At 35.7% G+C, this 27531-nt stretch overlaps 1 protein-coding gene across 3 annotated transcripts; it reads left to right on the top strand.

The window, feature by feature from the left end:
- The first annotated feature begins 674 nt into the window (after window positions 1-674).
- On the top strand, window positions 675-26744 carry LOC113732010 (glycine--tRNA ligase, chloroplastic/mitochondrial 2-like). 3 transcript variants are annotated; one of them, XM_027257590.2, is made up of 36 exons: window positions 675-1113; window positions 2720-2770; window positions 3278-3345; window positions 4045-4126; window positions 4245-4308; window positions 4685-4740; window positions 5009-5086; window positions 5252-5326; window positions 5402-5472; window positions 7570-7686; window positions 7788-7889; window positions 8206-8332; window positions 8568-8651; window positions 8956-9042; window positions 10926-11027; window positions 11514-11577; window positions 11864-11919; window positions 12629-12700; window positions 13585-13667; window positions 14412-14460; window positions 14586-14648; window positions 14758-14847; window positions 14934-15020; window positions 15643-15714; window positions 15824-15882; window positions 16034-16127; window positions 16597-16815; window positions 17607-17701; window positions 17927-18017; window positions 18091-18195; window positions 18398-18436; window positions 22346-22435; window positions 23375-23476; window positions 24293-24374; window positions 24566-24651; window positions 26374-26744. In XM_027257590.2, the coding sequence occupies exons 1-36, from the start codon at window positions 817-819 to the stop codon at window positions 26470-26472; spliced, it is 3258 nt and encodes a 1085-aa protein (XP_027113391.2). In that variant the 5' UTR covers window positions 675-816; the 3' UTR covers window positions 26473-26744. The 3 variants fall into 3 exon arrangements, 2 of the variants coding, with proteins under 2 accessions (XP_027113391.2, XP_027113392.2); XM_027257591.2 differs by lacking the exon at window positions 8956-9042; XR_011840505.1 differs by lacking the exons at window positions 23375-23476; window positions 24293-24374; window positions 24566-24651; window positions 26374-26744 and adding an exon at window positions 20203-20720.
- Window positions 26745-27531: the final 787 nt, after the last annotated feature.

Raw genomic sequence — 27531 nt, 5'->3', positions numbered from 1 at the left:
CTATTTAATTATTGATCGAGTCTAAATATTACAAAATAATTAATTTCAATGGAGGTTAGTGTAATTTTGAAATCTAGAGGGAAGCTAGTGAAATAATCAGAAATCTCAGGGAAAATTTATGAAATTATCTCTATATTTTAATGTATGCTCTTTGTAGTTAATCTATGGTTTTCTCAAACAAGCTGTCAAGAAATTTGTTTACAAAATAAAAAAAAAACTTCTTATAATAATGTTATGTCGTATCAAATTTGGATAAAAACAAAAAAAATATGATATGACACAGCATAGTAAAAAAAAATTGTAACACATAATGTGAGTGAGAGCCTTAACAACTAAATACAAATAAGTAAACAACACATAATATGAGTGAGAGCCTTTGTTATAATATTTATTTTCACCTTTTTACCTCTAGTCATCTAGACATGTTCAAAAACCTAAGCAACCTTGGGGAATTTCATACATAAAAGTGACTTTTCAATTTTTTTTTAAAAAATTAGATCCATATAAGTATTTATGCAGCTCTTAATTTTAAATTCAATTAACATGATATATATATGTAATTACCACTAAAAAAAGAGCATGAATTAGACCAAAGTAGATATTCACCACAATCCGAAGGGTTAAATTGAAAAGAACATCTAGAGGCTCCTTTTGACTGCAACGCCCCTCTTCTGTCGACATATCTTAAGATGAACCCGAAAATGCTTCCAGCCCCTTACCCTGCGGACCCTGCTGCCAGACCCCTTCTTCTCCCCCACTGCCCTCTCCCACCTCATCCTTTCAAGTTCGGTTACAGTTTCCCATAGAAAGGCAAGCATGGCTGTTCTGGCACTGCCCCTGGTAACCTGCATTCTCAAAGCCTATCGCAAACCTCACCTCTCTTTTCTTCTTACCAGAGCAAGCCCAAGTCGTTTTTTCACTAGCATCAGGCAGCAGCAGCAGTTCCTTTTCTTCAAGAGAACCATAGCTTCTTCTTCTGCGGCGTTAAGCAGCACCAATTATTCTTCCGTGTCTCAAGATTCCCCATCAACAGAACCTCCGAACGATTCACAAAACCATCCCAAGAAATCATCATCTGTTCCCACTTTTCAACAAGCCATTCAGCGCCTTCAGGTCAGCTTTACTTATTCTAACTAACAATGCCTATTATGATTCAGCATTTTCTTAATTGCAGTTTTATTGTCATTCTTTTGAATTTTAGGCAACTGGGATAGGAGGAGAAAGTTAAATCTTTTTTCCTTTCTTTGATCTTCTTATTTGCCGGCATTTTGCTGCATTGGGTTTTGGATTTTCAGGACAAAGGGGATAGGAGGGGAAATTTCTACTGTTTCATGCTTGCTTGATTTTTGCAGTAGTAGTGGAGGTTCAAGAAAAATGGGATAAGAGGAGAAATCGTGGTACTTTCGCATTTCTTCTCCTAAGAACAACTGGCATTCTAAAACCCCACAACCTTACCTTAGCTTCCTCCTGTGTACTGTTCGTTAGCTACTTCTTTTTAGTATCATTCTTTTAAAGCTCTAGAATAGTTCAGAATTTTCAAGAAACTAGGATCGAAGGATAAAGTCATCTTTTTTGCTCGTTTTTTATTTTTCAGTGTTTCAATTTTTCTTATTTTGATTCTTTTAAGAAAAGGCAGAGAATTTGATGGAAGAAAAAGTGCATTGGATTATATTCATTGCAATCTCTCGTTAACTATTTTGAAATCTGTCTTTTCTTTGACGGGATTCCAAGGAAGAAAGCTGGAAAATTTTCAGTCATTGAGAAATCTTTGATTATGGATTTATAATTGTTTATCTTTGGGTCTATGGTATTCTGAAGTCTGTTAATTAATTTTTTTTGGTTATTTTTGGTTATTTTTTCCTGATTTTGTATGAAGAGCAGTATGGATCAGCTAGAAGAGAGACTTTAATATTGCTGACCCAGGATTGAGTAGCAAATGCTTTCTTGGCGGGTTTCAAGTGGTTGCTTTGTTATTTTTTATTATGTTTCTCTACTTAAAGCTCCAAGTTGATGAGCTTTACACATAAGCCACAAGAGTTGAATGTGAATGCACACTTGATATTTGAGTGTAAAATGCTATGCGTTATCTGATTTGGTTATGTTAATGGTCAGTTCCTATGGTTGCTAAATGTAGACATAAAGATCAGAACAATGAGAGACACATTAGGATGATCAACATAAGCTGCTGATATGACTGACTAGTCAAATTTTGTCCCCTACCAGATTCAGCTTATTGTGAGCTTGCAACCAAAAAAGCTTAAACTATCAAATGGATATTAGTGGCAGTTTCCCTAAGATGGTAATTGATTATCACTTATGCTTTCTAAATATAAAGCCTGAAATGGAGATCACAGGTAGATGATTCTGGTAGGGATTCTGATGAATGGAAACAGATAAATTTTGGTTGTTGACACACTTAATGCTTTAAATAGGAATAGAGTCCTTTTTAATTTATGAGTTTAATATAAGGGATGAGGACATAAGGGACCTGTTTAGATTTCAAAAAATATATTGGAATTGGTAATTACACCCATCAATAGAACGATAATCATTCTTGAAAATGGATCTGGTGTCTGTTTATGTTTACTAGGTGAAAGTTTTTTTTTTTAATATTGAATATCTGATTTTGGTTTAGCATTTGCAGTGATGTAGTTGTTTGATTCCTCCTCTTTTTAGATCATTCATTTTTCTGGGTCCTCTTTTCTGTATACTCTTGCAGGAATACTGGGCTTCAGTTGGATGTGCTGTAATGCAATGCAGTAACACTGAGGTGACTATTTCAAATTTTCCGGGTTATTTAGCTTCTTCAACTTTTCTCAACTGTGAAAGTTTCTATCTTTTGATTCTTTTTGGAGTGGTTGTTAAATCTGTCTTTTGTTTGGGTCACTTTAATGGGTTTCAAATGCGATAGTCAGAGTTACCTGGCAGTTAATGTTGGGTTGGACATTATTTAGAATTACATTAGCGCAATAGTTGCCCGTATTTTTATCCACCTCAACTCCACTATTGTTAAATGACACAATACCCCCTTTTGGCTGATACTTCTTGGCATTCCTGACTACCATTTTACCGTAAGCAGCCAGCAAAAGTGCATTCTTGAATGTTATATATGTTAAACATACATTTTGCTTCTGTTGTAGATTTCTGAAAATGGGGATATAATTTTTGGTTCGGCACTTGAGAAGGGGGGTGTGGCAATGGGGAATGGGGCAAGTGATGTTTTTGTATAGCTCCTTGATTGGCACTTATCTTATTTATTTTTGGATGTATTGAGCAGGTTGGAGCTGGGACTATGAATCCTCTGACATTTCTAAGGGTTTTGGGTCCTGAACCATGGAATGTTGCGTAAGTGATCTTGTCTATTTTAGAAGTGAAAAGAGAAGCATGAGTTCATGATATCATGTTCTATGTACAAATGTTGGTTATTTCTGAGGAATGTGATTGACCTGCTTACACAATTGCTAATGAATCTGGAATTTTAACCCATAAAAGGTATAATCTAACACATAAGATGCAGATGTTCTGCCTTGCCATTTAGAGGCTCTTTTATCAAGTTAAGCGAATTGCATGCTTCTTCCAGTCTTTGCTCTGGGCTCTGATTATAAGTCATTTTTTGCATATTATGCATTTAGAGATAATTTCTTGGGCAAAGTGCCAGAAACTCATCTAATCAGAAGAAAGGCAAAAGCTAGGACTTTGAACTATCTTTATCTGATATAAAATTCAAGACTAAGCAGTTGGGGTTTTTGAGATTCAGGCTAGAGAGACTTCGAGCCACAAAACGTTGCATGATTGACACACGTTCACTCCTGGACTCAAAAATATGCTACTACCTTGATTTAAATTGAATCAGATTGGCTCGTGTGATTGTGCTCCTTCGGATGTACTTGTTTTTAACTTCTCTCTTAAACCTGAAATTGGATTGTCTGGAAATCTTTGCATGTTTTTCTACCTTTAAGCCTTTAATGTTGTCTATGATACAAATCTGTTGCTTCCTTTTCAGTTTGTTCTTCTGAGTACTGATGTTGTAGTTTCTGATGGAAGGTATATGGAACCTAGCATCCGGCCTGATGATAGTCGTTATGGTGAAAACCCAAATAGACTTCAACGCCATACTCAATTTCAGGCTAGTTGCCATTTACCTTACTAGATTAATATTGGATATGAGTTGGTTGCTTATACAAATTGCATGTTGTGGATTTCTTTTGGTTGACTCTGTAGTTTTTGGTTTTACTTGATATCAGGTTATACTGAAGCCTGATCCTGGGAATTCACAGGACCTGTTTATACGGAGCTTGTCTGCCTTAGGTTGTGATGTTAGTTGCAGTCATCATCATATTTCATGCTGATTCTTTGTGTACTTACCATTCCGGACATTTCTGGGTCTCTTTTGTTTCTTATGCTGACTTATTAATTGTCATGAAGATGTCCTATCATTTGCAGTCAAAATTCTTAATTCCTTGTTTGGGTCATGTAAGATACTTGTATGAAATTGGATTCTGCATGTCACTTGTATACCTAGTGGGTAATATCGAAAAGTGGAGAATGAAAAAGTTATGTTTTACTTTTCCTCTGCATTCAATAAATCTGCATCATACCTTGAACTTTCATGTACCATATACATTCTTGATGCTTCCTCAAATTCCCTAATTTGATTACGGCTTTGCTATTTTACACTCGGCAGGTATTGATGTTAATCAACATGATATTCGTTTTGTTGAGGACAACTGGGAGAGCCCGGTAGGTCTAATTCTTTCCAGTTTATTGGCTGTGATTTGATGCACATGTATATTAACTTCATATAAGTGCAGTTGTGCTTATTGCTGTTTGAGTGAATTTTTTTTATTTTTTAAACTTTGTATCTCGTTTTGGATTCCCTGACTTTGGTGGGACTGCATTTTGTTGGTCCTCACCGGAAGTGGCTCATGATGGATGTAACATCATACTTGATTTTGCCTTAACTATGGACTTTAGCTAACATATCTGCCTTATGTTGCACTACAATTAGGTGCTTGGCGCATGGGGATTGGGATGGGAAATTTGGATGGATGGGATGGAGATCACACAATTCACTTACTTCCAGCAGGTTCTTTTTCTTACTTATGTCGGGCAAGAGAGAATCAGTTGGTATTTTGATAACAATTTTCTATGCTTAATCACTAATAAGCTTCAAACAGTTATTCCATGTCTTATATTCGGCTTGACTGATAAGAATCCACTCTGTCCTTTGTTGTTTTTGCTGTGCTTCTAGGCTGGAAGTCTTCAGTTGATGCCCACATCTGTTGAGATAACATATGGTCTTGAACGCATCCTTATGTTACTTCAGGTCACACTTATGCCATACCTTATGTTTTATTATTCCCTTTCAAAATTTTATTGTATGTTTGCTATCTGTTTGCAGGGAGTTGATCATTTCAAGAAGATTCAGTATGCAGATGGGATCACATATGGAGAGCTTTTTTCAGAAAATGAGTAAATGCTACTTGACATAATTAAGTCTTCTAACAAGTAGTGCTAGAAAATCTGTGTAATACCAACTTTAATTTGTATTTTTTGAGTTTTAAATTGAAAGGGCACACTAACTGCAGAGGATGTAGAAGGTAGGAAGAAAAGAAGTTAAAAGTTAGCTTTGATTTTAATTAAGGTCAAGTATTCTTGTGAAACATTTTGAATTTTTAGTGGAGAAAGAAATCTATGTGATGTCTGTGATAGAATGTGCTATCAAATACATGCTTAATCCATTTTCTTTATTGAGATTTTTCACATCATTTTGGATTGATTCTTGGACTTTGGAATGTTCACCTCTTGGGCTTTTGTTTTCTAGACTCATAGCTTGAATTCAATGTGTAGTGTATGATGATATGTTTATGATAAATATTTTGGTATATAATTACATTTTAGGGCCTTTACTTTAGAATTCTCACTTTCTCTTGTTTTTATATAGAAGATGTTAACTTGGAATGGGGCTCGTACATGATAATGCAAATACATGTTATCATGACAAAATAACAGGGTGTTGTTGTCATCATGCTACTTTATGTCAATGTCAATATAAATCCAGTATCTAGAGTGTCTAACTAGTTTGGCGCATAAAGCAATGAAGAAGGTTTTTGCTGGGGATGAGATAAATATTATGTGACTTCCATAGTGGCAAGTATTCAATGCAGAATGGATAGATGGAATGCTGGAAAATTATTATATCTAACATAAAAGGTCACTATTACTTTGTGTTAGGATTATTAACTTTGTAAGGAAGTATGGGTTATTCTTTTAGAAGTTTTTAGTTGGGGTGTATTAGTCTTCTGTGGATACTACAGTGGAGTATCCTGTAGGTTTGCTCTTTATTAGAGCTTATTTAAACCCTCAAATTTGCCTATGTTGGTCATCATGATATTAATCGTATTTTGTGGCTGTGGAGTATATGGCTTTATATTCTAGTATTTTGTTCCTAATTAATTGAAAGTGTTGTGTTATTTTTAAGGCACAAAATGCTGTTACGCCTTTCGGACTGCTTTAGTCCTTCGCTATTCCTTTCGACTGATTAGCTTCAGCTGTGCTATTTTGACATACACAGAATATGCTGGAAACCAACTTAACCTCTAGGACCTCTTAGCATTCTATTCATTTTAGGCCTCAATTGGGTAGTAAGCCTTTTAGTTCTGCCAGCTGGTTAAATTATTGCAGAGTGCTTTGCTTTATGTAACTTTAGCAACAGGGTTTAAAATGATCTTGGTACATCATGGAACAAGTTCGATCCAAAATTCTTGAACCAAATTGATAGTTTATTACTTCTAGCTGTCATGAATTTTCTGGCATTTGAAGCAATTGACTGTAATATGTATGCTTAAAATGTTTAACTTTTCTTTATAATGGAATTTATGGTCGAAGAAGCATCTAGAAACATATTAACTTGATCAGAAATTTCACAAGGCTCGTAGGTGGGAGTTTCTGTTGGTTTTTGGGATAATTGGGCTGACTGCTTTCTGTATAAATTAGCCTTGAGTACCATATAGAGGGATATGGAAGATCAAAGCAGAGAATATTGATGTGAGATCTAAAAAAGAATAAACTATTGGCTGCGCGTGAAGTTTCTATATGGTATTGGTCAAGGAAGCTCTTTGAATGGTTGCATGAAATTGTTAGCAGTTTCTAACTTTGCAATTAATTTATGCTCTCTTCCAAGTATAATATTTAACAAAGAAAGGAGAGTAGAAGCCATAAAAAGTTAGATGGTAATCACCTTTAATTTGTTTAGCTTTGGGTTCTTTTAATCCATTGGACCATATATCAGGAAATTGACTGGTATTATCTTTAGGTATCTTAACTATGCTTCATGAATTACAACCTTTTGAAGCTCCAAATTTCTAAAAAACTTGTATCCAAAATTTTTCCTTTGCGCATTATGGTTGTGATCCAAGTATGTGGTATTTAGTGCTTTTATGTGTCAGAATATATTGTCTATTTTCTTTATGTTGAGGAGATTACCTTCCTTAACCCTAATTTGCATCCTATTCAGTCTTGACTTTCATAAGAAATAACAAAGCTGACGACCACTGAATTCTGCTTTAGGAAGGAAATGAGCGCCTATTATTTAGAGCATGCCAGTGTTGATCATATTCAAAAGCACTTTGACTTTTTTGAAGCAGAAGCACATTCTCTGCTTGACTTGGGCCTTGCAATACCTGCGTAGGTTTTCATTTTTTGCAATTTACTTTTCTTAAGTAAATGGAAATGTGTTATTTATATTGAATTCTCGCTGTGATTAACATCTGCTCATGACATGCTAGGTATGATCAGCTGTTGAAGACATCTCACGCTTTTAACATTTTGGACTCTAGAGGTTTTGTAGGGGTTACAGAACGTGCTCGTTATTTCGGTCGGATGCGCAGGTGAGAGTTGAATTCTTGGGCTCTGCTGATAAAGGACATGTGCAAGCTCTGACTATTGCACTATCTAGTTTGTTGTATGGTATTCATCAAATAAATGTTGTCTCTTGTAATTATATGCTTGATCTTTGAGTGCAAGTGTTAGACATGTAAATCTCCTGCCCTCGCTTCTGAAAGATCCGTTTTGTATCGGTGTTTCTGCTTTCTGCTGGTTATAATTTTTCTTTATTGTTGACTAGACTGAAAATGTTACTTCTAAATTGGACTCTGCTAATTTGGGGAATTTCGTGCTCAACGTTTGTCTTGGCTTGTCTTCCAGTTTAGCTCGTCAATGTGCACAACTCTGGTTAAAAACTAGGGAGTCTCTTGGCCACCCTTTGGGTGTCATTTCTCAATCTGGTAATTCCACCATTCCGAGGGAAGTCATGGAGGAAGCAATCACGAAGGTTTGTGTTTCAGATGCTATATGTAATTTCTGCTCTTTTTGTCACATTTTACATCAGATCTGTGTTTGTCCTTGTTTCTGTTACTCTTTTCTGTAATTTTAACTGTGGATTAATGTTCACATCTTAGTTTATGATTGGTGCTGAAACTCTTTGAGTTTGCAGGGAACTTATGGTTTAGCATCTAATGCAGTTCACTCTCATTGGTTGCTTCTCTTATGTTTTTTGTGTCAGCCAGGTTCCTGCAGAGCCACGGACTTTTGTTCTTGAAATTGGAACAGAAGAATTACCACCACATGATGTTGTCGATGTGTGCAAGCAAGTAAATATGCTTTGCTTTATTATAGTAGATTTAGAGATTTAGTTTCTGATTAGCACATATCTTTCTGTTGCAATGTTGTTTGCTGTCTTTAACCATCTCATTTTTTCCCCTAATGTCTATCTTGTTTTAAGATTATTCTGAATGAAGTGGCTTTCTGTTGACCTCTTTTTCTTTTCCTCCATTTTTCCATATAAAAGTTCATGTTTAACTTGCCTAAGGGGAAAAAAATTTACACCCGGAGAATGTCAAATGTCTTCTTAGTGAATTCTTCAAATGCTATGTTTATGGAGTCTTTTCATTGCAGCTCCAAGATCTCGTAGTGCAATTACTGGAAAAACAGAGGCTAAGACATGGGGAAGTGAAAATGTATGGGACACCCCGTCGACTAGTGGTATGTTCTCAACATGATTTATGATTTCCATTTAACTCGGAGCTTTTCAGGTCTTGATGTTGTCATGCCACACTGGATTAAAATTGTCCTTCATTTTGTTCCACTACTCCCTTCTACCAATTCTGCAAACCCTTGGGGGGGGGGGAGAAATAGAAAGGGGGAAAGGGGAAAAGGTTCAAAAGGTGACTCCAAAAAGGCGAAAAATAAGAAGCAGCAGCTGGGAATGACAGCTAAGGTGTCATGTCAAAAAAGTATGCTAGGTTTATGTGATATCAGTCGGTTTCGGGTAATAAATTGGAAGTTTAATAGGCATGAAGTCTCTCTCATGTCCGATTGAACAAGTGCTATTGCCGTTTTTTTCTTATGATTTGCGCTTTATGTTGTATTTTTCCCAAAATGCTTCCATCCATATCGAGTTGATCAAGACTTGTGAGTTTTTCTGTTGCCTTTTCATTAATGTTTCCTTACGGGAAGCTGAACAAAGAAAGGCATGAGAGAAAAGTATTTCCTGAAACTGCTCATAGGTGTGAATATGGAAACCTAAGAGATCTATGTGGAGCTGTAATCGTTGCATGATTCTATGTGGAGCTGTGATCGTTGCATGATTTTGTGTTACTATGTTAAAAATGTATTTCTAACCTTTTCAGTTGCGTGAAAGTTTCCCCATGCTTTCCCTTACCATTTGTGTTTGTCTTTTTCTTTTTGGCTTTCCATAAACTCTTATCTTTTTGACTGGTCTTTTCTGGATGAGATGCGCTTGATGAATAATAAGCCTGAGGATCTTTTAGAAGGGACAATACTTCTTGTGTTCGCATGGTTCATGTTGTATTGAAATGACGTGCCATGCTTTCAATTTGGGAAGGCTGTAGATGCTGGTAGGCTTTGCCTTAAGAATCTTTTGCTTGATGATGGTAGAAAATTGTTCTATGACCATTTTCATAAGCTATAAAGCTAATAAATTTGTTTGAGCGTTTCCAGGATTTTTAATTTGTGCAATCTTTAGGAAATTGTTATTTTTAGGGTATGAGTAAGGTTAAATATGTGTGAGTGTTGATTCATATTGCTTCATGTTTGGTCATCATAGCTTAATGTTGACTAGAGTTGATTCACTTGTTGAAAAGCAATGTGTTAGTTTGTTATGAAACGTATAACACCTTTATTTATGACTCTATTAACTTTTTGTAGCAAATGGGTTGTTATGAAAGATAATTGTGGTGGTGTTAGATATGTTACTATAATACAATCAAGCACTGTTTAGAACAGATCAGACATCACTACTGCTAACAAAGTTGGCTGTATTTTGTCTTTTTCTTGTACTAGGCTGGTCTGAAACACAGTTTTGGAAGAGATTAGTGGTATATCATCACATAATAGTTGCAAGAAAAATAAGTGCTGCACTATCTTTGTGCTAGAGCTGTTTTATTTCTGAGCCAATAGGTCCTATGTGCCAGTTAGAAGAATCTTTAATGCCGTAGCACTCCTTGTAATCATTTTGCAGTGCTAAGCTTCCCACATTAGATGAGCTTTCTCCAGTCTTAGAGATAAATTGGTGGCACCGATTTTTCGGCCACCAAGTACCTCTTTCCTATTTGAATCTTGGTTTCAGATGAGGACAAGCAAGGATAGGGATGCTTTTGATGACCAGAAAATGAAGATTTATATTATTTCTAACTACTATTGTATTTTGAGAGTGTTTTTTCGTATCCCTCTCTTCTAAACTTCTCTAGCCTATTCTTTGCTGACTCGAGGTTAAACCTTCTGATTACTTTCCTGCGTACATAGTTTCTTATATATCCATCTTACATGTTCTGGTTTAACTTGTTCCTTGACAATGTATATTTGCTTATCATATCTTTGAGCTGTATAGATATTGCAATTTGCAGGTGCATGTTGAGAACCTATGGGCTAAGCAAGTTGAGAACGAGGTGGAGGTTCGAGGACCTCCAGTTTCCAAAGCATTTGACCAGCAAGGAAATCCTACAAAGGTCTTACCTCCTTTAGGTTTACACTGTCTTTCTTAGAAGATCAATAACTTTCTGAAGAAGGTGACAGTAAAAGCTTTTAAATGCTTCTATCTGAGATAATGATTTGTCTAGTATCTGAAACCGACTGGGTTCAGTTAAAGAGCAGTATTAGGTTGGTTCATGCCCTTGATAGCTTCTGAAAGTGAATCTTGCCCATGCCAATCTTGTTGCTGTCTCTGATCATGTATTTTATTAGCTTTTGGCATAAAGTAGACCATGTGGTTGAGCATATTGTTGGCGTGAGGGTGCCTGGGATTTTGTTTATCCTTCTCTTTTGGGTTTCTTCATTGGAGTTTTGTATTGGATAGATGTAATGTTTATTGAGTAAATTTTTAAAAATGTTCCCAGTCTCTAGTTTGGTGTTAAATTCCTTGTGATGAATTCTGTATCTTCTAATCAGTTGTTACTTTGATAAAAAATGGTTATTGACCTCTTTTTCCTTTTCAGGCCGCCGAAGGATTTTGTCGCCGAAACTCTGTACCTTTGGATAGTATGTATAGACGAGTTGAAGGTATGCTAGTGCAGATGCTTGTTTTGATGATGCTTTTTGCTGTTTTCAGTGTTCATGTTAGCTTAGCAAGGTAACCATAAATTGGAGGTTGAAATTTTGTTGTACGCAGAGATGAAAAGACCTTGTTCAGCTGTTTCTGTTTTGGCATATTCTTAAGATGCTTGAATTTGGTGTCAAAATTTACTGCATAAAATCCAAACTTGTATAGACTCATTTGTGAGCATGATTTCTTCCTAAAGAAAAAAGGCTTAGGATATTAATGCATTATTTCTGGTTATCACTGCAGGAAAAACAGAATATGTTTTTGTTCGTGTAATTGAGACTGCAAAACCTGCTTTGGAGGTACATCATTAAGTTTTTCTGCTTCATAAATTCTAGCATTAACCACTGTGGGGTCTATTCACCCAAAAATAAAAAAGATAATTAAAGAAACTTTTGCTGTTTTTCTTTCTCATTCATTTCTAGTGTTACCATTTTGACATGAGAAATGCACATTTATATTTCAAGTAGAAAAGTTTTTTTTTTTTTTTAAATTTTTTTCTGCAAGCATGAGACTCAACTGAGGTGCTATTCTTAATTTGATTGCTTTTTACTTTTTTAAAAAAATGGCATGGATCATGTGGGAAAAAAAAGGCAAGAACCAACATCAAGTTATCCTAAGTTTCCAACATAATGCAAATGACTTTTCCCATTACATCTTATCGTGTAATTTTTGTGCTCATGATATTTATCATTCTCCAGCATTTTATCCTATAAAGAGAAGGTAATATGCGAAACAGAGTATAAAGTCTTTGCATGTCTGGTATCAGTCTACCAATGGATAGCATGTGCCAATATTCTGATGCTTATTGCTGTAGCACTGTTATTTATGCTTCAGTAACACAGGCTGATCAGGGTTTGTTTTATTTTTCTCTTGGTTGCTTCTGGATATTGTTCTTCAGGTGTTATTCATGTATGTTCTTCAATGATAATTATGATTTTACATCATTTGAAGTTTCTACTTTGTCAATTGCTCATCTTCTAGGCCCTATGTTGATGATTATCTTTACAGGTTCTATCAGAAGAGTTACCAGGGATGATTGCAAAAATATCATTTTCAAAGTCAATGAGATGGAACTCTGAGGTGTGTGCTAGTGTTACCAGATCTCTTTAATATCATATACCTAATTAATCTTCTTTTGGTTTTTTCATTTTGAAAAGCCTTTTTAACTTTGGATTAAATTCTTGAGCGAGTTTCAATCATGTTCAGTGACTACGATAGAATTTGTTGTGGAGCTGTATTTGTGTTGGGTCATAGACAGATGAAACTGGAGCAAATGACCAATGCAGGTTCAAAGTAAATGAGCTGAAGCTAGTAAATTGGTTTTATGACCGTTAGGCTTGATATACTAGTCAACTTGTCATCCTGCTTTCTGATGTCCTAAGATCAATATCTCATTTCCTTATTCCTCTGGGTCAAGCTCACAATTCGTCCTTCAATTAAGAAAAAAAAATGTTCATGCCTCAGAGCCTTATTGGGCGGATCTTAAGTTTATGGTGTAAACAGCGTAACATAATTGTGGTTGATTATGGACTTGTTTATTCAGGATTAATTAACTCATGTCCATATAGGTTTTCAGCAAGTTCCTTTTATGCAATCCTGGTGTTGATTTTTGTGCTTCCTATGCTGTTTTCAATTAATTAGTCAGTTCTTTGTCCATGCATCTCTGCTCCTAAAAGGTAGTTTTGTCTGGTGAGCTGATTTTTATTCATTTTTATTTTTACTTTTAATTTTTTTGGGGGGATGGGTGCTTTTAGGAATATATGCCAAATTGTGTAAAGAAAGAAAGCTAGATCATGTCTTACCTGATTGGATTCAAAAAACTTTTGACATTTTAGAATCACTTTGGAGGGAAAAAGGGTTAATCATGTCCTACCTGATTTGATTTACCTGTTTGACTTTGTTACAGTCTACTTGTCCTTGTACTCAAAATCTGATTACAATTTTTGCTGTTCTGTTGTGCAAAGATTATGTTCAGCAGACCTATCCGCTGGATTTTGGCTCTTCATGGAGACAGTATCGTTCCTTTTAGTTATGCTGGTGTTCTAAGGTGAGGTTTCATATCTTTCCTCGTGTATTTTCGCAGAGGGTTTTCTTGACTTTTGTTTTATGGAGTATATGATATATTTCCTGATGTTGTAAATGTTGAGATTACGAAAACATGGTGCAATAGTGATGTTCTCATGGGATGGGGATGGTAGGGGTTTAAAATTGTTTAATGTGTCTTCCTCCTAGTCAGGGGAGGCCATAAATACCTACCCGTCACTGATCACACAATATTAGAAGTCTGCATTGGCTTTGCCTTTTACTTCAGTTGTGGACTTGCTGTGCTGTGGTTTATGCTAGAAACATAGTGCCTGGCTCTGCATAAACCTTGAAGGTCATTGCTTATCTTGAGCATAGTACACAGAAAACAAGTTTCAATTTAGATCGTGATGCCTTTACCAAGGCCTGTAGTTATGATTGTCAGCCTCATAACTTTGGACCTTGGATGAACTGTTAGTCATAGCTGGGCAATTGCTTTCTGATATGAACAATGAAACGGAGGAGAACTTGAAAATAGTTTTGTTCATAAACCCTCTAGCCCCTGTTGGCCTTGGAGGAAGGCATGCTGCAGATACTTCTTGATAGTTCTGCTGCATCTGATTTATTTTATTTCATTATTTTAGTATTATTTTTTTAGTGTATACATGCCTTTTAACTTGTATTTTTCTTTGATTCAAAATCTTATTTTTTTGACTTGTATTTGAGTCCATTTGATGCTAATGCTCTTGTTTATCTACTTTTTTCATAGTGGAAATTTTTCTCATGGTCTTAGAAACACTGCATCAGCTACCGTAGAGGTATTTGCATGATGCTTTTTTCCCTGTTAAATTGCCAAAATGAAGATTCATTTTTTCAATACAGGGAAAGCTGATGAGTTGTTTCTTTTGTTGCCTAAATGGTATATATCCTTGTATGCATTTAGGTAGAGAATGCAGAGAATTATGCTAAATTGATGCAGCACAGTGGAATTACTGTTGATATTGAGGTGATTCTGTCTCTGAATATTCCACTGTTTAAGTGCGTGCTATTAATTACGAACTACGACAAGGGAAAAGAACATTACTGAGTTATTATTTTTTCCATTTTTTTGGCAGCAAAGGAAGAAGATTATTATAGAAAAGTCTAATGCTCTGGCAGCAAGTGTCAATGGCTGTGTCGTTATGCAGAATGATTTACTAGATGAGGTAAAAAAGGATGAGATGTCTTACTTCTTTATCCATTTTCATAAGCATGAGTAACATCTAGGTGTATTTCCATCCCCGGTCATTAGGTTGTGAATCTTGTTGAAGCACCTGTTCCAGTACTTGGGGAATTTAAAGATAGCTTTTTAAAGCTTCCGAAGGAACTATTGATAATGGTATGCATTTCTTTGCACAAGAACAACTTTCACTTTGACTGTTCTAATTGACCAAGGAATAGATGTAGTATTTTGTGCATGCATAGACAGATGGTGGGGAGTAGTAGCCACTGCCACTCCTTAGATTCAAAAAATTTGGTTTGAAATTGTTAAAGATTTTGCACTGTTCCTTTTTAAGAACTATCTAGATGAGTATAACTTGCACCTTCTTTTGCCTGGATCCCATCTTCCTCAACACAGTAGAATAAAACAATGTGAGTTGGAACTTTCTCTTGGCTGCAGGATGAAGATTGTTGGTTAATCAAAAGAATATGGTAAATTTACAAATTTGTTGTAATTGTATGAATTTGGGATGCTCCTTATGCGGCTGATACAAAATTTGTTGTTTTTAATTTCCATGAAGAAGCTATTCCCCCTATATGCTGGTGCCCCTACACCAAAAAAAAAAAAGGAAAAGCAAATGTATTTAGAAACAAAAGTATAAAAATATGTCTATAGTGTATAATGTTCTAGAAGTAATGACCTTCTTACCAGGGGGATGTTCAATTCATCTGTTGTTTCTTTCTTGGCCTTGCGGTAGGGGTATTTTGTTATCACTGGCTGATTTTCTTAAATCATTCAGGTCATGCAGAAGCACCAAAAATACTTTGCAATAACTGATGAGAATGGGGAAATGTTACCATACTTCATAAATGTGAGATATTCAAACCTTCCTACCTGCTATGGTTTTTAGGTATTAAATATTCTCGAAACTGAAAGGATTTAGTTTTCAGTTAATCATATGCTACTGGATTCTATTGCAGGTTGCTAACGGAGCAATTGATGATGTTGTGGTAAGGAAAGGAAATGAAGCTGTTTTAAGGTTGGTATTCACCTTAGTTCTGCTGCTGTCATGTTGACATTTGTTATTACAATCTAAATGGACTATTTGTTTGGCTATAATAGTGTATCTTACGTTTTTATTTTCCTTTTTATATTTCAAAACTGAACTAAGTTAAGTATGCAATTTGCAGAGCTCGTTACGAAGATGCAAAGTTTTTCTATGAGATGGATACAAGTAAAAGATTTTCCGAATTCCGAAGTCAACTTAAAGGCATTCTTTTTCATGTAAGTTTCACTCTGTGCCTATGATGTTCTTGTTTTTGTTCTTTTTATTTTATTTCTTTCTGATTTTTTTTTGGGGGGGGGGGTAGACTACCATGGAGGAGAATGGTGTAGTCATTTGCTTTCTTAGTTGTACAATGAAAGTGTGCTTATCTACTCTGTCATCAAATAGTATTGTAGCCAAACTTTTAGTTCAAAATCTTCACTATGTAGAGCTGAATGTAGTAACTAAAATTTATGGAATCGTTATTTTTTGTTTTTATAGTTTTCGGAAGGAATGAACTTGATTGTGATCTTCCTAGCGTATTGTGTTGTGCAAAATGGTGATGGCCACTATTAATCAAGTTCTTTGGTGCTAATCCTCAAAGATACTTGGTTTACAGAAAGGACTGATGGGCTTAGTATCATCGCTTCGTGTATAATCTTTTTTAAGCTGTGCACTTTTTTCCTTATTATTGATGTAAATAATCAGGAAAAGCTGGGGACAATGCTAGACAAGGTGAATCGTATCCAACGTACAGCTGCCGAAGTAGGCTTGTTTCTTGGAGTAAGTAAAGAAGTGCTCCAAATTATTCAAGAGGCTGCATCATTGGCTATGTCAGATCTTGCCACAGCAGTTGTTATGGAGTTTACTGGTCTTTCAGGCACTATGGCTCATCATTATGCTCTTAGAGATGGCTATTCAAAGGAGGTTCGTGAAATTATCTATATTTGGTTTCAGATGGTTTTCTTTTTGCTTGTGTTTCTTGCCATTGAACGATTTTAGCTTTGGACAGAATGACATTTGTCTTAATTTTGCTGATAGTTAATCTATTTTAATTCTTTTGTCTTCCATTTTTAAATGCACGGTTGATGGAATTTGTGAATGTGGTTAATCTTCTTTGAAACTCTTTCCTTATTGATAGGTGGCTTGGTGTAGCATCATTTTTTTTTCAAGTCTTCAGTTACTTTTGAGACACATAAATTTTAATGAATTGTTTGCCATTATATGTATGGATTTATGAAGACTTAGACAAGCCATCCGTTTTGCAACTCAATGCAGTTGTTTATATTCTGAAAGCTTGCACAAAGAGACTTTCTCACTGCAGCAACAATTAATTTGTCCTGAATGTGTACTACATTTAGCACTAGAGTTGTATCTACATTCTCTTTTAATTTTTGAAGTGATCATTCACTCAAATGAAGGATGGCTCTTAGGAAGCACTTCTGGTATGAAATAATGCTGAGATCATGTTTCACTATTCCAAACATGATACGCTACTGCCTCTTTTAGCACTTTCATTTTGCTGATTAGTCATAAATAGGATGAATTTGGTTTAACAAGAGGACATAATGGATTTCAGAAGATTCTTTTTTTTTTTCACTTTAATGTCTTGTGGCTCTTGTTGATTATGGTCACTCTTGGTTAAATCACTTTTTGTTTGCTGTAGTATTTTCCTCTTTGTGGCATTGAGAATTGTCTTCGTCTTTGTATTATAACAGATAGCAGAGGCAGTGTTTGAGATTACACTACCGCGATTTTCAGGAGATAAACTGCCTAAAACTGATGCTGGGACTGTACTGGCTATTGCTGACAGGTTAACCCACAAGTAGCTCCTTTGATATTTATAGCTATCCCAATTTTTTTTTTTTTTTGAGAAATCATGCTTAGACTTCAATATTATCTTCTGTGGTTAATGTGCTATTTACATATGCCACTTCTAAAACAACAGGATGTTCAACTTTAGGAATATAAAAACCCAAAAGCAAATATTTTTTCTGTTATAATCGTAAGCTCCATTGTATCTTGCCATATCCTGCAGGCTGGATAGCCTTGTTGGCTTGTTTGCTGCTGGTTGTCAGCCAAGTTCCAGTAATGATCCATTTGGTTTGCGGAGAATCTCTTATGGTCTTGTATGTCTAAGAATCTCAATGAACTTTGGATTTTCCTGTAGCATATAGCTTATGTCATGTTTGTTTGGTATAGGTGCAACTATTGGTTGAAAACAACAAAAATCTGGATTTAAGTCATTCTTTAGAATTTGCAGCTGCAGTTCAACCCATAAAAGTAGTTAGCAGCACAATTGATGAGGTAAGTCAATGTCATCATATTCATCATGAAAGTTGGGACTTATGAAAGCAACTGAATGAGGCTTCTGTCAAGGTTGCAGGAGCCATTTAAAAATCTTTACTTTTATGCTGACTAGAATTGTTTTCTCCAGCTATACCGTCATTCTTATATTTGTGATTTGGAGCATAAGTTCCTCCTGTTAATCATTTTCTTTTAATTTTAGGTGCATCACTTTGTAAACCGAAGGCTGGAACAATTCCTGGTATGTAAATTTATTACTTGTAAGCAATGGTTGTGTTTGCAAATTTTTCTATTTATCTCCTTGTTTTTCTCATACTGAATTGACCCAATAACGTTGCATGCTTTTCACCTGTAAGTTTTTTAGGCTTTCTTAAGTCATGTGAAGTCTATAAGGACTGCTAATAATGCTGCAAAAGTTTGCAACCTTCATATGTCACTGAATTATGTCTTTGATGTGATTTGACATTGTGGCCACGAAAGTATCTAGAAAAAGTGATTCTTGAAAAGCATGAGACTGTCTCACTAGTCTTAGAAATATGTTGATAAATTTCCAAAGGTGGTTCTCTGAAACAGCTTTTCAGCTTAAGATAAGTTGAAAATCAAAGTAAAAAGGAAATGAAAGCGCTTCAAAACAAATTATAGATCAGAAATACATAATGGACTTATTTTAAGCAAGTTAGGATATCTACCCTGATTCATGAAGCAGAGAGGAATGTCAAGCTTTGAGCTGGTGAATAGGAAGCTTGAGTGGCGTACTCGGGCTTTTCTATTGATTTCTATAGCCATTTCAAGAGCCCATCTACAGTTCTTTCCCATCTTACTAGCTATATGTGTCCAAAATTCAAGTTCTCCTTTGTCGTTTTTGTAAACGCATCTTGGGATTAAAGAGAAATGATTCGCTGGTTTTGGCGCCTGAGAGTTTGAATACCTAGTTTGAAGATCTCTTGGATGAAGAATGGTTCAGTAGAAGATGGATGGTCTTTATTCTATCCTTCTACACATTAGGCAGCTGTCGAGGTAGCAGCTTCCCAACCTACATCAATATCCTTTTCCTGGAGTCACTAGATTTTCCTGCTTTCTGTGAATTTCAGAGGAAGAGAATAAATTCCCCATATTTTTATTCATCAATCGTAAGGGTATATATACAGGTATAGACATCCTATAATAGGAAGATATCCTATTACAATAAATCAGTCCTCTAATTCCTATAATTTAGGCTACAAACTAGCCTACATTTGTTAGCTATCTAATCCCTACAAATCAGCCTATATCAATCTGTGACAGCTATCTAATCCCTACAAATCAGCCTACATATAATCTGTAACAGCTATCTAATCCCTACAAATCAGCCTGCATATAATCTGTAACACTCCCCCTCAAGCTGGAGCATAGATATTAATCATGCCCAGCTTGTTACATAGATAATCAATCCGGACCCCGTTAAGAGCTTTTGTGAATATATCACCTAATTGTTCTCCAGTCTTCACATAACCTGTAGTGATCAAACCTTGTTGGATCTTTTCACGAACGAAGTGACAATCAATCTCAATGTGTTTCGTTCGTTCATGAAAGACTGGATTGGAAGCAATGTGAAGTGCAGCTTGATTATCACACCATAGCTTGGCAGGTACTGAGACCTTAATTCCTACTTCACTAAGGAGCTGATATACCCATATGACTTCACACACAGACTTGGCCATAGCTCTATATTCAGCTTCCGCACTGGATCGTGAGACGACATTCTGTTTCTTACTCTTCCATGAGACCAAATTTCCCCCAACAAAAACACAATATCCTGAAGTAGATCTCCTATCTTCCTTACACCCTGCCCAATCTGAATCTGAAAAACATTCATGTGATCAGTAGCACCAGAATCAATGACCCATTTTGGAGAAGAGGAAACAAGACATGCATTGGGTTTACCTGTCTCGACAGGAGCAGTAACATGACCGGATGGCTGTTTCACTGTTTCTTGAAACTGAGTCAATCTAGCATACTCATCCGCAGATATTGTAACATGCTTGTCAGAGGTCGCACAACTAGATGCAATATGGGCAGAGTGAGCCTTCTTATACTGCAGCTTCCGACAGTCTCGCTTGATATGACCTGGTTTATGACAGTAGTGACATACAATCTCTCCTTGCTCCTGTCCATGGTTGCTAGTATTCTTATCAGAGTGGTTGGGCCCACACCCCATGCTCGTACTGTTGCCATTACTCCTGTAGTGTTGTCTTCCTGAATCAGCTGTGGTAGTTCGGCTAAGAAGAACACTGTTAGGCTGAGTAGATAGAACAGGTAACGTATTCTCTGTACGGAGAACCCTTCGAAAAGCATCTTCTAGACTGGAAATTTCTGAACCGGAAAGAATTTGAGATTTAGCAGTCTCAAATTCAGACGGAAGACCGGTTAGAAAACTCATAACCGCCATCTTCTCTCGCTGATTTCGTTGTTCCTCCACATCACAACTGAAGGGAAGCAGCATATTGAGCTCTTCATATGTTTTCTTGAAGTCCATAAAATAACTGGTGAGAGACTTGTCTCCTTTATCTGCCCTGTAAAAATCCTTGCAAACATCATAGATACGAGAGAAATTTCCTTTTCCAGAATATAAGAACTGTAAATAGTTCATTAATTGTTTTACTGTCTTACAATGAGTAACCAGACCAACCACCTCACTATCAATAGAATTACGGATCTGTATATACAAGCGAGCATCCTCTCTCATCCAAGACAATTTAGAGTCATCCGTAGGTGGATCATCAGTCAGATGGCCATCCATAGAAATACTGAGCAGATATAATTCAATAGTATTGTTCCAATCAAGAAAATTAATTCCATTTAACTTATGTTCCGTGATTTTTGAAACCAGCGGAACTATATCAGAAACAACTCCAGGCTTTTTGTCAGACATAATTGCTAAGAAAATTCAACAAGATAACAGATTACCCACAAGAAAAACCTGTTGTAGCCAAGTCCCACACCTAGATCGATGTTGACCCACAAACAGGTATGCAAATAGCGTCGAGAGACAGAGGAGAGGTGCTGGGTTCTGACCAATCGGTACTACGTACCTCCCTGAGTTGGCGGTGTCTATAAAGGAACCTCTAAAGCCTGTACCTTGAATATGGCAGCAGCTTCCCTCACACCAAACAACCCAGAAAAAAAAAATTTATGAACAAACCTTGCTCTGATACCATGTGAATTTCAGAGGAAGAGAATAAATTCCCCATATTTTTATTCATCAATCGTAAGGGTATATATACAGGTATAGACATCCTATAATAGGAAGATATCCTATTACAATAAATCAGTCCTCTAATTCCTATAATTTAGGCTACAAACTAGCCTACATTTGTTAGCTATCTAATCCCTACAAATCAGCCTATATCAATCTGTGACAGCTATCTAATCCCTACAAATCAGCCTACATATAATCTGTAACAGCTATCTAATCCCTACAAATCAGCCTGCATATAATCTGTAACACAAACTATAAAATTAAGACTTTTGAGGGAGGTATCATTTGCAGTTCCTCGATTCTATCCACTTCACTTTCTGCAAATTGTGTCTTCCAACTTAGATAGGCCCTTTCTTTCTACTGTTTTCTTGCTTGTGCAGTAATTGATGTCAAATTTAAAGTGCAAAAAAGCTTGTTTCAGGCCTCTCTTCTTCGATAGTCGTGTAATCCTTTTCAAACACTCAGGTTACTAGGTTATCATGTATTTAAGTCAGGATGTGCTCAGTCAAATTTTTGTCTAAATATTGCAATCTACGAAGTTAGTTACATGTAGGAGAAAAGTTTTTAGTCTGTTACCAATGAATCATTTCTTTAACACTCGTGCTTTTAAATCTGCTGCTGATGCTTTCCACCTAACAGCATTATGATCAAGTAACATGCTAAAATACAATTCAATTACTCATTTTCTTTTGTCATTGCTTGGCTTTTCTTAGTTTTGCAACTGTCTTGAAGTTCTTGCTTGTAAAGTTCAGTTGTCAAGCAGTCCAGGTTACGAGCTGGTTGTTTCTCTTTCTTGCTGTGAATGCAGTGATTTGTGAGCTAGTATTCTGAATTTGCTCTGCAGTCTGAGGCTTTTCATAAATTAAATATTGGCTGGAGATTTGATCCATAATTATTGCGGTCTTATAACAGGTGGACCAGGGAGTTAATCCAGAGGTGGTTCGGTCAATTTTGGCAGAGCAGGGAAATTTGCCTTGCCTTGCTGCCAAGTCTTCACATAAAGTAAGTATTTGATGGTCATCTACATGAATGACTCTGAATATGTTTTGTGGAAATAGATAATTCTATTAAATTATTAACTTGCTAATCATCTATCACCAAATAGCAGCGCTAATTAGATGTTTTATCTTTTAGGTTGTGCCTTTCTTCTTCTTTATTAATTACCTTATCAAAAACAGATGCTTCAATTGCATTTCTTTCTTGGTTTCATCCCGGTAACGGATAAGAGTCATGCTTGCATTCTCATGTTGTTAAAACTTTAATCAAGTCCTTTATCAAGTCTTGTAATCAAAAACTGCTTAAAACTTTAATCAAGTCCTTATATCGCCTTTTCATTCTCATGTTGTTGCATGTTTAGCTGCTTTGTCTGCTTGGTGATTGTTAATTTGTCACTATGTCCAATATTCTATGTACTCCCTTCTGATCTGATTTTTCATTTTTGTCACTATGTCCAATATATATCAGTATATCCTGTGTACTCCCTCCTGATCTTATTTTCGTTTTTGTCCACCCACGGTTGTCTTGTAATAAAGCTTGAATTCTTCCTGCTCCAAAATCGATCATCATGCAAGTCTTGAAATATTCTACTCTTCACATCACAATTACATGCTATGTGTTTTGTTGTGGGAACTTTCTGCTCTTTCTCATGTCCCACTCCTACAGTAATGCCAATGGGGTTGCTAGTCCTAATTCTTCATTTCTAATGCGATTGATTACTGATTAAGCTTGTATCAAGAGAGAGAAACACAAAACACGGCCACATAGAACAAAACTAATAAAACAAAACTAATAAACAAAACAAACAAAGGTTTTTTACTCGTGGTGAAGTTTGAGGAGAGTGAGGGTGCCTTTTGCCATTTGATAACACAAATGGTTCCTCTGGTTGTCCTTTTCCTTTGCCCACTTTCAAACAATATGGTACCATTGATTTATTACTTTTAGATGGAAACCTTGTCAAGGGGTGAGTCTCTGTCGAAGGTTGTTGAGGCATATTCTCGTCCAACAAGAATTGTTCGTGGAAAGGATATAAATGCTTATCTGGAGGTACTTTTCATTCTTATTATGTAAATTATTCTATATTTGCTTTCTTCAGAGTATTCTCTGTGCTAGGTTTATGTCAAGCCCTCTTTTTCCTTTTTGGCATATTTTCTTTTGAACTATTTGATGCTTTGAATGTCACTATATGTTGATGTTCTTGAATTGATCAGCAAACATTAGATTACAAAGAAATATAGCCAATAAGCAACTTGAGGAGCATGAGTTTTTGTAAAAGGTGAACTAAGTTTTTGCTGTTGTATCATTGGATCTTGTCTGTTTATGGAGCAGGGCTCTAAACTTTGGAATGTTGAATGTGGTGAGGACAATATGTTAGATTGATGTTTTTAATTTGTTTTACGTCATGTTATCATTAGGTCAGCTATTTTACTACTGTAACTAGATCTTGTGGCTTTTGTGAATCTTCGGTTGGTATTTTTGTAGTTGTTGGAAGAACTTGACTTATAATTGCTTAAACTAGGATAATTCCTTCCCATTTAATCCCATCTCCAAATAAAGTGAACCTAACCTGTCATGGACAGATGCAATAAAATAAATAAGAAGATGTACCATATTAGATACAACATGGACGCAAATTTAACCTGCTCATCTCAGAGTTGATATTTGTGATCCTGACATAGGATTCTCTTTCATCCATCCCAAATCAGAATTCACGATAGTGAAATTGGGACAGAGGAAGCATCTAACTAATCAATTGCTTTGATTGTTTGCTAAACTTGTACCGAACAGCATATAATCTGTTGATATCTATCAGTGCACATTTAATGCTATTACATCTATTCTCATACCTTTTTCCCCTTCTAGGTGGATGAAACAGCATTTGAAACAAATGAAGAAAGAGCTTTGTGGAGCACTTACTTGTCATTGAGAAACAACATCCATCCCGGTATGCTTTTCATTTCCACTAACTGATCCGCTTCGAGTTGTATCTCATCTATTCAAGCAACTTATTCCGTTGACTTTGAGGAAAATTGGTTCGAGTAAATAATCACCTTAGTTTTGTTTGTTTAGTACTGACTTATTCTTGGCAACAGTTGCAACCTAACTATTCTATCCATGTTTTTGTCCATTGTATAGGTATGGAAGTGGATGATTTTGTTGAAACATCTCACAAACTATTACAGCCACTGGAAGATTTCTTCAATAATGTGTTTGTGATGGTGGTACGTTGTATTTGGTTTTCCTTACTGCTTAATAGAAGTACATTCATATCTGCTATGTCTATTGCTGAATTTTTCTTATTAAGCATCATGATATTGCTTATGTTTATGCATGGCCGAACCTTACTTGTGCTCGAGTGGATGTAGTTCTTGATTTAGAGGTTACAGCATGACGAATTACTTTGTAAGATGGTCTCTTGGAATTTGACAGCCTGCTTGCCTTTGTTGTTTAGTCTGTTACTTGAGAGCAAAGTAGTACATATGTTGCTATATTTTTATCTTAGAATGTCTTTATTGGAATTTCACCTTGATAAAACATCTTTTGACTCAAGTTCTTGAGTGTGTCTTTCAAGTTTGTTATGGATAGTTTCACCATTTTGTTCTTTGAATCTCATAAACATGGCTACCTCTCTATAGATATTTCAGAATTTAAGACTGGTAAGGCCTTTTTAATAACTCTATTTGCTGGTCTAATGATTTTGTAGATGGCTTATAATACATGTGTATCTCTATATGTTCAGTCACATTTGGTTCACCGATTGGGTTACATTGGATTAATTGCACCGGGCTTAAGGATTCAGAGATTCAAAGTCTGGGCACAGCAGATATACTTTAGAAAGTTTCTTATTCTGCAATGTAGATGAACAAGTTGAAAAGTTATACCAATAGCTTTAAAAATCATGAAGAAAATATTTGAGGGAAGAAAGAAAGCTCAATCAAGAAACTCAAACATGGATATCTATTTAACGGGGCTGAGGAGTTGGTTTTTGCACTGGAAAATCACACTTCTTCTTCATTATTATTATTATTATTTACAAGACTTGTTTTCTAGTGGAAGTGCTACTAAAATCTGTAGCCTTTTTGCTCCCCTGGCACTTGCTTTATTTTCCTTGGTAACATAATTATGAACTGGAAACAGTGCATTTCCAGCAAAGAAGTGGTTTGCCAATTCTTGCCATCTTCTTAGCATACTTTAGGGATGGCGGAAGACCTGTTTCATTTCCTTGAATCTGCAACTTTGCTTGCTTTTGAGAAAACATCATTTGTCAGAAAATTCAACTTAACAAATCTGTCCTTTTGGGTCTGCACTTATTATCATGGAAAATGTACTGACTATTTATTTATTTATATTTATATTTTATTTTTTTAATGTATCTGGCTCTTTCCAGTCATCTATCTTTCCCTGTGTCTACCATTCCTTGTCCTTCGGATCCATTGTCACCAACTTGTATTCTTGTTTTGCAAGTTGCTCTGCTTACTGTTGCAACCGAATTACTAGGAATGAAAAAGTGAGCAGGAGTGCTTGTCTATAGTGAAACCTAATGGTCTATCAATTTGTTTAAAAAGTTCAATATCCGTGAGTGACAAACTCATCCACCAGGATTTTACTATTGGAACCAAATTGCTTTCGCACATAAAGGTTGCCTTTGTGACTTGAGATGCTTGGAGTAATGTTCTATGCTTTGCACTCACAATTAAAAAAGATGACTTGAGGACTTTTTACTTCCATCTTCATACAAGTTGTCCAAACAAAATCGATGGTGCGTTGCTGCAGATCAGAGAAATAACATTTTAGTATGTCGAGTATCTTTATCATTTTTCAACCATGCCCTTTTTTCTGCCTACTGGTTGCTATGGTATTGGATTTCACAACTGTAATATATCCATTTCTTTAGCATTATTCTCTTAATTATGCACACCATGTTCACTCCATTTATGCTGCAGGAAGATGAGAAGATCAGAAAGAACAGGCTTGCACTACTACAAAAGATTGCTGAGCTTCCGAAAGGGATAGCTGACCTCTCAGTTTTGCCAGGATTTTGAGACTTTGTTTTGCTTTGATGTATACAAAATTAGGAACCGTAGTCATACTTTTAAGAGGCAAAAGGCAGATGATGAGAATATTGGACAGAAATGCTGCAGTAATACAATTTTTTCCCCTCAGAAGGCGTTATTGTTAGATTGAGATATTGGAAACAGAAAGTATATGTGATTTGGTACGCATTTTGTAAATATCCCACCTGATACCATTTTACTGATACAAGCTGAATCCCAATTGAAAAGATAGGATGGATGAACTGTCTTCATTGTTTCTAGACTGCTGTAAACATCTACTGTGGTTTGTTCAAGCGCATGATCTTGAAATCATTGTGTGTGTGTGTGTGTTTCTTTTTCCCTCACATTGTCAATCATTTTTTTAATTGCCTGACTAGCGCTAACTTGAGGAAAATGGTACTCTCTTACCACAGTTACGGGCCGGGCTGTGCGGTTCAACTGGTCAATCTAATGAACCGACAATTGAACCGAGTTGGGTCTTTAATTGGATGGTTTAAGTAATAAATTCGTTGACTTGTCAACGAATCGACAGTTCAATCGATCAACTAGGTGAACTAGCTAGTGTTGTAAGGAACCTAGGTTTAGCATGTTTTTATGGGAAAATTTTTGATAAGATGTTGGAGTGATGCATTCAACACAAGATCTCATGTGTGCAAGCAAAGTGCAATCATTACTGAACCAATGGCTTATCTATTGGTTGTTAGTCCTTCCCATATTATATATATTAGATTTTTATTCTTATTTTATTTCTTAAAAAAATATTTGGAATCTTCTAATAAAATTTTACCCAAACTCTATTAGTAATGAAATAGATTTCAAAAAAACATATTACATAATTCATTTTAAAGGTAGATATCATTCCTATTAACCTTTTGCATTTAAAATTTGTAAATAAACTAGATAATGACATTATATATAGATAAAATTTTATACTTGAAACTTGGTGGATTACTAATTAAATTTAGTTTTTGTTGATTTTTATAAGAATTAATGATTTTATAATGAATTAGACTAACTGAACATTTACTATGACATAGTTTATTATGG

The sequence above is a fragment of the Coffea arabica genome, chromosome 2e (genome assembly GCF_036785885.1).
Source record: "Coffea arabica cultivar ET-39 chromosome 2e, Coffea Arabica ET-39 HiFi, whole genome shotgun sequence".
Lineage (NCBI taxonomy): Eukaryota > Viridiplantae > Streptophyta > Magnoliopsida > Gentianales > Rubiaceae > Coffea > Coffea arabica.
Note: the sequence above shows the minus strand (reverse complement) of the source record. Positions and strands in the feature narration are given on the sequence as shown.

Excerpts from the sequence above, each read along its gene's own strand:
- LOC113732010 (XM_027257590.2), top strand. The coding sequence starts at position 817 with ATGGCTGTTCTGGCACTGCCCCTGGTAACCTGCATTCTCAAAGCCTAT. Across the intron at positions 3,346-4,044 it reads CCTGAACCATGGAATGTTGC|GTATATGGAACCTAGCATCC; the intron begins GTAAGTGATCTT and ends TTCTGATGGAAG. Across the intron at positions 11,920-12,628 it reads CTGCAAAACCTGCTTTGGAG|GTTCTATCAGAAGAGTTACC; the intron begins GTACATCATTAA and ends TTATCTTTACAG.